General features: G+C 44.0%; 1 protein-coding gene across 6 annotated transcripts; it reads left to right on the top strand.

Annotated features, from left to right (window-relative positions):
- Positions 1 to 2396: 2396 nt before the first annotated feature.
- Positions 2397 to 10380, top strand: ADCYAP1 (adenylate cyclase activating polypeptide 1). 6 transcript variants are annotated; one of them, XM_074944534.1, is made up of 5 exons: positions 2397 to 2687; positions 3609 to 3716; positions 6195 to 6377; positions 6867 to 6962; positions 7856 to 10380. In XM_074944534.1, exons 2-5 carry the CDS (start codon positions 3616 to 3618, stop codon positions 8037 to 8039), a joined length of 564 nt encoding a protein of 187 aa, XP_074800635.1. In that variant the 5' UTR covers positions 2397 to 2687; positions 3609 to 3615; the 3' UTR covers positions 8040 to 10380. The 6 variants fall into 6 exon arrangements, with proteins under 6 accessions (XP_074800635.1, XP_074800638.1, XP_074800636.1 ...); XM_074944537.1 differs by having other exon boundaries at positions 2490 to 2687; positions 6243 to 6377; positions 7856 to 10371; XM_074944535.1 differs by lacking the exon at positions 2397 to 2687 and adding an exon at positions 2694 to 3169.
- Positions 10381 to 10948: the final 568 nt, after the last annotated feature.

A 10948-nucleotide genomic window follows, 5' to 3' on the forward strand; every position in this document is an offset into this window, starting at 1 on the left:
TTTCATTTGGACTATTTCTTGTATCCCTCTCTCTGGATAGGTAGATGCTTTAGTTACCCTGCTTACCACTGCAGAGTCAGAGGGAGGAAAAACAATTGCATACGTATCAATAGAAAATCACCTAAAATATCTTTAAAGTCTAATATAGTGGATTCTTGTCACTTTGGAACAGGGGAAATCTTCCTTTCCCAGCCCTATAGAGCTCGTTGTTCTCTCTCTCAAGGATGAAAGATACCAGGCTTAAAGCCATGACATTCCTGTGCTAGAAAAGCTGTTATTAGCCCAAGCCTGGATCTTGCCATCCTTGACTTGGGGCCTGGGTAATTTTGGAGAAAAATTCCACATTTGAGGTGGGAGGGGATAATGAGGAAACATTTCCCTGGCAGGTTGATTTAATAATATGACATCTGTTCCAAGCTGCTGAGGGATCTGGAGGGCAAGAATAAATTAAAGGGAGTTTATGCATAAATATATTCGCTGTAAATCAAACCTCGAAGCCCTCACTAGGCTTTTGTTCAGGCAAAACTCCTCTGGCCTCTGTGTTTTTTACCTGAATACGTACTGAGCAAGCCTGAACAAGAGCTTCAGGATTTGGCCCCAAATATTTTTTTTCTTTAATAGGTGATAAAGACAACAAAGTCCCCACAAGATGGCACTCTCTGCTTACACTGAGTGTCCTTTACCAGAGAGTCTTAGACGTATTCCGGTATTTCTCTATATCCAAACACAGTTTGGAATTCACTGGAGAAGCAAGATTAGAAGTTTTAATAGGTTCACCCCAACATTATCAAGGCAACCCCTAATCATCAGAATAAGTAGCTATTCTTTCCCCTTAGGAAAAAACACCCACCCATTGACTCTTATAGTATTATTTGGTCATTTAAGTTTTAGATTTTTTAATTATTTGCCAAATGCCAAAGGACTATTTCAGTATTTAACACAGTGTTTATAAAATAATTGTGTTTTCAAATGTTGTATTATATATTGAGCCTTTCCGTAATTGCACAGCTTATCATTTTTAAGGAAATACTTCATTCAAGTTATAGTTCCTGAACCCCCGGGGAAAAAAAAGAAATCTTTAATGATCATAATAGGATTGTAATTGTATGTTTTTGAGAAATCGATTTGAGCTCAAATAGCTCATTTAAACATGTTTCACCAAAACCATTGAAATAGGAAACAGGAGGACTAAATTATTGCTGCTTCCTGAATTCTCTGCTGATGAGCCAAATAATTAAAATGCACTGTAATGGCTCCTGCAGTCTGTATTTCTTTGGGTAATTCTCGGAAATGAATCTGAATTTCTACCGTAGAGGGGGAGCAAGAAGATCATCGAAATATCAAGAGGGTTGGAAGCCAGACGGTGGTCTTCCCACAGCGCTTCCATGCCTCCACGTCATTTTCAGTAAAATAATATCGGTGGATTGAGACCTCCCAACGGACGGATTCCCTTAAGAGTCCCTCAGCAAATGAACTTTTAATGGAAATCCTCTCTCTTTTCCAGTCTGCCTCTGCTGCCCTGCCAGGAGCTCAAATCGCAGACACGAGACAGGAAGGAAAAGGGACAGACAGTGAAAATTAGACCTGCAAAGTAACATGTACTGCGCTCCGTTCTTGTCAGTGACAAGTGAATCAGGGCTTGCGAATTTTTAATCATTTCAGTCCTCTAATGGGGAGGCTTGTGGCCGAAATTAATATGCGATATCATCAAACAAAGGACAGTCTCGGACCCTGTGGCGTGGTTTCGCAAATAGTAAGGGATGTTTTCCAATGCCGCGCATAGAAAAATATAATGACACGCGTAGAAGGGGCCATAGCTTGCTGTAAATATTTTGTTGCTACAGTGATTGTGAGATATCATGACGGTACAGGCTGAATTATGGCATTGCTAATGTTCCTCTACCCATCTGGGAGCGCTGTATAAAAAAACAAATGGTGAAAATGTTATTCCAAGTCAGTCTTTTGGTTGCCACATTTCCCCAGTTCAGCACCGCAGAGTTTGGACAGCTCCACAGTGGGAGCCTTCAGCTAATCAGTCCACCCACCAGCCAGCAACTGTCAATTACAAACTCTAATTAGAAAATTACTGAGAAGCCTCCAAGACTTCAAACAGCCTTTATAACAATAACAACAACAGTAACAACGCTAACGTATTTCTTTATTTAATTGCCCCGTTGAAGGGAACATATGCACCACATTAGAATCCTGGGCTTTGCCAAACGAATTTATATAGAAGTTATCACATCAGAGCCTCATCCTTTCAAACAGATCTGCTCTGTGGTTCGGCTGCTGAGCCCACCCTTGAGGATGGGGTCTGTGAAAAGCCTAAAATTTCCTCAGCAGTCTCTTATCCCTCCCCACAACTTGAGTCAGAGAGAACTTGACAAGCATCAAATCTTTTAGACCTCTGTGTAAAAAAAAAAAAAAAAAAAAAAAAAAAAAAAAAAAAAAGAAAAGAAAAGAAAAAAAAAGTGTGAGTTAAAGTGTTTATGAGAAGCTTATGACTCTCGATCAGATCATCCGCGAGGACGACACAGAATTGTTATGTTCCTTGAGGAATTGGGGTGATGACGTCTTTTCTGATACCCGATTATTACGTGACTGAAAAAAAAAACCACCTCATTTGATTCCTGAATAAAAATCCGAACGCCACAACAGTGCAACAAACAATACTGCCGCCCTCCAAGGTAACATGCAGACCGATGTTTACAAAGAGGGCTCTTGATAAAGCAGGGGGTTTGCAAAGATTTTGTTGCTAATTGCATTAAAAAATCGAGCTGCGGAAGGCTGGTCAACTTTGGAGGCACAGAGAAAGAAGAAGGAGAAAGCTGAAGCCGAGCGAGAAGCATCTCAGTGAAGGAAAAGATCTGGGGAAGAGAACATCTCACTGCCAGCCGCTCCAGAACAGCCTGCTTCTGCTTCCCGTCTTCTCTCTCCCTCCCTGGCTTTCTCTTCCCCGTTCTTGTGTTCCCTTCTCGCTTTCTCCCTTCTGTCTCCTTCCCTTCCTCCCTCTTTCTTGCTCTCCCTTCCCTGACAGACTCCCCTCCAGATCCGTGCTGCCTGCTACCTACAAACTTTTTGGAGCGGATCCCCTTAAGCCAGCAGACAAGTAACTGCCGCTCTTCTGCCTTCGGCTGCTTTGCTCGTCAGAGAGGCGATACCACAAGAGGTTTAACTATTTCGGCTGAAACTTGGGAGACAGTTTTTTGTTTTTGTTTTAAATCTACCCTTTAATTGCGCAGCCAAACGCTCTTAGTGCCGGGTGTTAAGAGTTTGATGGTAAGGAAAATGTATCTCAGGCATCTCAGCAGCTTTAACTGGAGAGATCGGGTTTCGTTAGCCCAGGCACTTGTGAGTGTGTGTGTGTGTGTGTGTGTGCGCGCGCGCGCGCGCGCGCGCCTGTGTGCTGGGAAGTGGGGGTTGTGTCTGGTTGTAATTGAAGACACGGCTCCACACAAATCGCGCACACGTTTTGTTGTTGTTACATCGAGCACACTTAAGACTTGATTTCTAACTGGTTAGATTTTGCTCGTGGCAAAGCTAGAGGGAAAAGGGAGCGTGAGGGAAGCATTTTGACAGCTGCTGTTTCTTTCTTCCCTGATACACAGAGTGGCAATGTGTAGCAAAGCGGTCCTAGCACTACTGGTCTATGGGATAATAATGCACTGCAGCGTCTACTGCTCACCTGCTGCTGGATTTCAATACCCTGCGCTAAGGTAGGTGCCTTCTTTATCCCTCCCTCTTCCCAGTCCCTGCAAGACTCGCATCCCTGGCTGTCCCCGTCAGTTATGTCCTTGCATCTTGGTAATAGAGAGCAGAGAGCACTGGCAGGTAGTTCTCTCCCAGACTCTGTGTGTGTCTGGTAGCTTTTACTTTCCCTCTCTTGCGAACGGAGTAAAGCTCTTCCGAGCAATGAAAAGCACCCAGAAAGAAAAACTAAAGAGCAAAACCCCGCCGCCTCCTATTTACCGACTCCATCTACCCTCTTGGGGAGCGGGGAAAAGAGACTGGGGACTGAGGCTGCTTGATTAAAAGTCCAATTTAGTTCCTGTGGCAGGGAAACTAGAATAGATTCTTATGTTCGCCAGGAGATGGAGGGTTTAATGGACTGGCCCCTTTCTTCCATCAGGGCTTCTTAGCCAGAAGGATCTTACGCTGTATTATTTCCTACACACGCGTGCCTTACTCTTATCCCCTTTTCTCCTAAATAATAGGAAATAGCTCTGACTTTGGTCTTGGTGAAACTATTCTATTTCTGTTAACTGGGGTCCTGAATGAAGCACAGTTCTCAGAAGCCAGCGTAAGCCTTATAGGAAAAAGCTGATTAGCCTTTTAGTGGATCCATTTTTCTATATGAACTACAGTGCAATAACACATAATATATATATTTCCGGCCACCTCTGAGCCTAACTTGAGTGGCGATAACCTGCTAAAAAGGAGTTGACAGGTACTTCCAGAATAGACAGTATCTAGATGAAAGCATTTTGAAGCATACAGTTAGAAAAATATTTTAATGACACATTTCCGGCAGAAGGGTTTACCAGGTATTAAGGAATATGTGTAGATATAGATAAAACTTAGTTTTACAACACATATAATACCCTCTATATTCTCTCTCTAATATAGATCTAGATATGTTCCAGAATTAAATTCCTGTATCATAGCAGGGAAGAATCTGTCCCCAACCTGTGTTATTGGTTAAAGTACTTAAAGTACTATTTTCCAGCTCTTTTTTTTAAAAGTTCGCTGGATGGAAGAGGGGGGGTACTGTAGTACTCAGGGCTGGGCAGAGTGTGATCCGGCTCACTCTTCCTGAGATCGGTTCAGGATTCCGTAAGACTCTCTCGCGCTCGCTAGATTCGGAGCAGGATTGTTAACACACCGGAGCAGAGCTGCCAGGATTTCAGAACTAGCGTCACCTATGGAGCCGAGTGTAGGGGCAGCCCCCTGTCCAAACCTATATATGAAAGGACGACTTCCCAGGACTTTATAGCAGGGAGTGAAGCTTTACACAGCGGCAATCAATCAACTTCTGGCTCTAGCCTGCTGTAAATCTGGCTTCCTTTAACGAGCAGCGCTTCTTACAACAGAAGAATGGGGGAGCTTTCCTATCCACCCATCTTAGCTCCCTCGGAAAATTATGCAGCTCTATTTATTCCACCCATTAAGTCCCACAGGGGACACGCTCGTGGTTCAGCACTAATGTGCGTGCAACATCTGAACTGCGAAACTCACTCTGGAGCTCATGTGAACGGTCGGAGCTCGCCCTTGGGTGCGGGGCAGCACACGCTCCGGAATGGTCTTAAACGAAGCAAAGCGTTACCCGGGGCTTTGGGATTCAGGTCAGCCTCTCCGCAGGGCCCCCGGATGCCAGAGCTGGGGGGAGCCGTCCCCGTATAAATGGCCAGTCCTTCCAGAGGGCGTTAGGTGGGGTGAGAGGGGCCATTGGTTTGAGTGGACCGGGCTCGGTTCATTCAAGCGCCTGAATTAGCAGGAGCGAAACACTTTACACGCATCTATTATTAATCTCCCTGCCAGAGCTCGGAGACAAAAATAGCTGCCTCAAACGCTCAGTGACCTACATCTTGCCGCAGAGAGAGAGAGGGGGAAAACAAAACTCAAGCTATCTTCAAGGACAGAGACACCATTCAACGAAAAACACAAACAAACACAAGCCCCACCCCGATCCCACTTGGTGTGAGAAAGGAGGAGCAGTCATTTGCTAACGGCAGAATTTCTGATCTCTCGTGGGGCCTGGAGGCGGGGTGGGGGTGGGGGTGGGGGGACTAGAGAAAGCTGGTGTCTTTCAATGGGAAGTGCTGTTCTTCTCTCGCTTAACTTATAGCCCCCCTCCCACGCGCCTGGGTATGTAGTTTGGAAAGCGATCAGGATTCGTGCTGGGAGAGGTGGGTAGTGATCAGCTGCTTACTTGGCAGCCCCTGGACTTGTTTCTGGCCCCAGCCTCGCAGCAGGTTGGTTTGCTTGTGTGTTTCGCTCGCGCCTGGCCCTGTACTGATGCGGAGGCGGGGGAATGAAGTGAAGGGGCGGGGGGTAGAGGGGTAGGTGTAATCTTGTCTGTGGGCTCCTCTAGCAGGGCCTTCAGTCCAGCCTCGGAAGTGCCCACGTAAAAACCCACTAGATCCCTGGCAGAGGAGTAGCCCTTAATAACATTGATCAAATACTCCTGTGTGTAGGATTTCTCAGGAGGCGTCTGAATTCTTGCCCTTTGCTTTCCGGGCTAGGCTGGAAGATGAAGTTTATGACGAGGATGGAAACACGCTGCAGGATTTCGCCTTTGACAACGACCCCCTTGGCATAGCGAACCCTTCATCCATGATAGACGACATGTACACCCTGTACTACCCACCGGAAAAGAGGTGATTATGGGAGGCCCTTGGTGGGGCGCATGACTTGAGCTGGAGCAAAACGATCCTTGTCCATCCCATTCAAAAGAGCCGCCACAGATCTCTCCCTCCGTGCCCTGGCGCCCGAATAAAGGCTCGAGCAGATTAAGAGCGTCCCTTACCTCCCAGCAGGCGGGGGAGGGGGAGGGGGAGGGGGAGGGAAGCAGGCTGTCCGCCGAAGGGCTAGTGATGGCACTCAGTGAAACACACCAGACGCGCCAGGCGAGCGCTGCGCTCAGGAAATGAGCCGGGTGGCTGGGAGTGCCGGTGCTGGGAGGGCCCTGCGGTCCCTGGGGGTCCCCAGGCGGAGGCCGCCCTCTGCACTCAGGGTAAATATAAGCCACCAGCCGGCCAGGGGCTTCCTTCCGCCATCCCGCCTTGGAGTGAGGGGCTGCTGAGGTCCGGTCGCCAGGCTTGGACACTGATCTTTCTTTCTGTGTTTAATCTTTGTTTCCTACTTAGGCACGCCGATGGGATATTTAACAAAGCCTACAGGAGAGTTCTGGGTCAGCTATCCGCTAGGAAATACCTACATTCTTTGATGGCCAAACGGGTGGGGTAAGATTTTTATTCGTTGTTTATTTCACTTAAGAGGAAACCATCTTTCTATTAAACCACGTGTAATGTACCACCGGTGTATATTTGTTACGCTCGCTGTGTGGTTGGTGTTTCGCGCACTAAGCAACACACCCATCTTGACAATGTCAAAATCCACGAGGGTTTTTGCTCGATCTCATTCTCTGACTCCAAGTGAAAGGTGCAGTGAAAAACCCAGATGGCTAGTTGATGATCAAAATCTGGTCATTGTAAAGAAAGTCCAGTAGCCCAATGATTCAGTAGCCCAGAGATTCAGGCGATAGCCGGTGGGAAGAATCGCAACAAGAGATCCGTCGTAAGTGGAGATCTGGGTAGTTTAAGAGAGCTCTCCATTGTAAAGAATAGAATTCACCACACCACAGTGTAGCGGGGCTTAAACAAAACGCGTTTAAAGTCAGACATCCTGGCACGCGGCAAGCCCAGTGTAATGAAGATAATTTCGGCAGAAGGTAACATTTTAATAAAGCCCATGGGGAAATAGATTTCATTTTCACAATGAATAATTCATGGCATGAATATATTGTCTCCTGACTGTCGGCTTATATTATGATCAGATTTCAACCTCACCGCGTGTTTAGATAGATTCTTGTTTCGTTCTGCCTCTCTGATGTCTACATGTTGCTTTAGTTGCTTCATCCCCCCCCTTCCCCCCGCCCGCCCCAAATCGAACAGCTTTGGAAAAATAAACAAAACAAATACAGCTTTCCCTAAGTGACAAATCATCATCAGGATCTGGAAAGGTTAAAGCAGCCCGGGGGCTACCAGAGCCAAAATGCAAAGCGGGGGAAGGCCTCCAAAGTGCAGGCAGGGCAGGGGAGTGGCTCCAGATGTTGCAACTGTCCTTTGCTTTGCAGCGGTGCCAGCGGCCTGGAGGACGACTCGGAACCGCTCTCCAAACGGCACTCGGATGGCATCTTCACAGACAGCTACAGCCGCTACCGGAAACAAATGGCTGTCAAGAAATACTTGGCAGCGGTCCTGGGGAAAAGGTATAAACAAAGAGTTAAAAACAAAGGACGCCGAGTAGCGTATTTGTAGCGCTGAGTAACCCACCACTCCTGTGTATACAGAGCCCCCCCAAAAAGAAAAACAAAAGTCATTTCCAAAGTGACTGAACAATCACCGCTCCTGTGTTATCTAAACATGTATTTATGTATGAAGTAAAGCCATTAAATGAATATTTTGATAATAATATTGTTTTTCTTTTTGTATAAAAGCACTAGAGAAACGCACAGATCTACTTTGTGGACCAATCATTAAGTTATATATAATATATAAATATATATATATAAATACGGCTGATAGAGAACAATTCTTCATATAAAGCCTGCACAAGAACAAAAAAATCGCCTGAGCTGTTTATGTTTTTATATAAAATAAATAGAAAAAAAGACAATCATTGTTTGAATATTGCTCCTATTTTTGTAAGTGAAATTAAAAGGAGAGTATTTTTATCCACGACAGGGTCGAAGACATTAATAGTCACCATTTGCTACTGTACATAGACACTGATGCCCTGCTACAAGGGGGTTATGGTGATAATGATTTGGAAGAATTGCTGAAGCAGATTCTTCTCCCCAGGGAGTCTCAAGACAGGCTCCTTTACCACTAGCCTATTTTAAGGGGGCAGTGCCCCCCTCCCCCCCGCGAAAGATTTCAATTTTTCTGCTTTCTTTGATTCCACTTTTATATGCATTTGTGTCTCTCAAACACTGAGCTTAGAAGATAATTCTCCTGTGGTGAAACAACAGCTCTATCAAAATTGTGCACCTCTGACAATTGGAGGGGAAAAATATTTAGCCCCATTCATGGTTCTTCTAACTAATTGGGCATAGCTACATTATAAAGCCAACCGGAAATTAGAGCTATTGGAAACCATTTGAAATTTCGATACTGGAAGCGATAGCTAGAGCACAGATCAGAGAGGAGGTGCCCCTAAGGAATGCGTGGTTTTAGGCTGCCAGAGGGTCTGGGGAACATGAGACAATTCCACTTTAGATCCACTACCCAACTGACCGTGGGTAGCTCGGTATTGGAACTTGATGCAAAGTATAATGTGTTACTCTCCAGTGCTGTCCATGCCTCTCATCATGTGAAATGACCAGGATTCTCTCCTTTGAATTTTTCAAGCGGAGTTGCTCCTTTCCTTTGTTGTTTTCTTGTGGACCCTTCCTCCTCCCAACCTGTCTTGCACTATTTAAGCACGGTTACCCATCTGAGTCACTTCTTCTTCTTCTTTTCAATTTAAGGTTGTGAACGCCTCTCACTCTTTTGTTCTGTTTGATGCAAGCTCTTATTGTAAAAGTTTAGGAACCCCTGTTGTAGCTACCACTAAATAATTATGCACTACAACTAAAGTTTTGTTCTTGTTTATTGAGTTTGGAGGTAAAATGTATTTTTCTACATTATGGCTTATTGCTTAGTAAAATTTATTTCATAAAACAAACTTTTGTCATAATAGAATGTGTAGTGTTCACGTGCGGGTGAGTTTCTAATAACCGATGAATCATTTCAACCTCAGCTTTATCTGTACGGATTCATAGCTTACCTTCTGGGGGAAAGACAAACCAAACCAGCCCGAGGGAACTTTCCATTCCTTCTCCTTGAAAGGTGACTAAAGAGGACATGTACGTATGTTTCCTTTCAGATCCCTAAACATATTCTAGAGGAATCTTTTGAAGGCAAATAACCAGCCCTAAATTACTGTCTTCGGTTTCTTAAAAAGAAAAGCCACTTGTAAAATTTAAAAGACTTTTCATTTTCCTTTACCAGTCTGATCAGCGTAAAGTAATAAATCAAAGAAAACAGAATTGAGTTTGCAATCCCAGGCGGGATGACGGGTGCCAGCGGAGCTCATTGCAAACAGTGCTAGCACATAGGCATTCGATCTATGCCTGAGAAGTGTGTATGAAATCAATCTTACTTTAATTTTGCATTCTCCTCAGGCAATGTGACGCAGGATGCAGTTTGCAGCTTTTCGTGCCTTTCTTCGCCTTTTAAATCGCCACGAATTCACAGATGGCTATTTAGTGGCCCTACAATGCTGCAACACATCAGCTTGCATTTTAGTCTTAATTATTTGTTCTTGGATAATCGGCAGACGTTGCTGTATTTGTGTCAGCTGTGGTATAATGAAATAGGGCTCTGTTGACGTTTTATTTATGAACTATCATTTCGAGTTCAGTGGCTAGTTGCAAGCATTATAAAGTGATCACATAGGTTATCCTCTGTATAATTTTTAGAAAAACCAACAGCCTTACTAAAACGGAGCAGATTTGAGATACAGTGATAATTTAGGTAGATGTTAGTCTTGCAGATCTTATTTTGTGTGCAACTGAATATAAAAATAACTTAAAGTATTATTACACACATGATATATATAACTAGGACTTTGATAACTGTTATATAAAGTGTGTAAAGTTTGTATTAATAAATTTTTGTAAACAATGCAACTTTGTCTAATGTTTGGGGGAGAAATCTAGCAGTTAACAGCGAAAGCTGTATTTCATTTAAAATCTATTTAATTAGTTTAAATTTAAAGCAATATTTTCTAACATTTTTTATGTCTGGAATATCTTTTTTTTTTTTTTTACTAAGCCTTCACATATTTTCATCAGATGTCCTCTAATCTTTTATTGATGGGTTACTTCTATATTCAAGTAGACTAAAAAGTAATTACTGAAGTAGAAAAATCAAGCTTCATGAGCACTAGATAAATAAGCTTGCCTAAAATTTACAGACAAAAACCAGCCAATGTCCTAGAATAGCCTTTCCCCCCCAAAGTATTTAACAATTCCTATACTTAGGAATTGCTTATACTTGCCAAACAGGAAAAGCTTAATGGAACTTTCACCTAAACTCCTCCAATGAACATTCTGGTACACAAAAATATACTTTGTAATATTACTTGTCTTGGGGGAGGGCAACACCCTTGTACTGGGTTTAAA

Source organism: Natator depressus, chromosome 2 (assembly GCF_965152275.1).
Source record: "Natator depressus isolate rNatDep1 chromosome 2, rNatDep2.hap1, whole genome shotgun sequence".
Classification (NCBI taxonomy): domain Eukaryota; kingdom Metazoa; phylum Chordata; order Testudines; family Cheloniidae; genus Natator; species Natator depressus.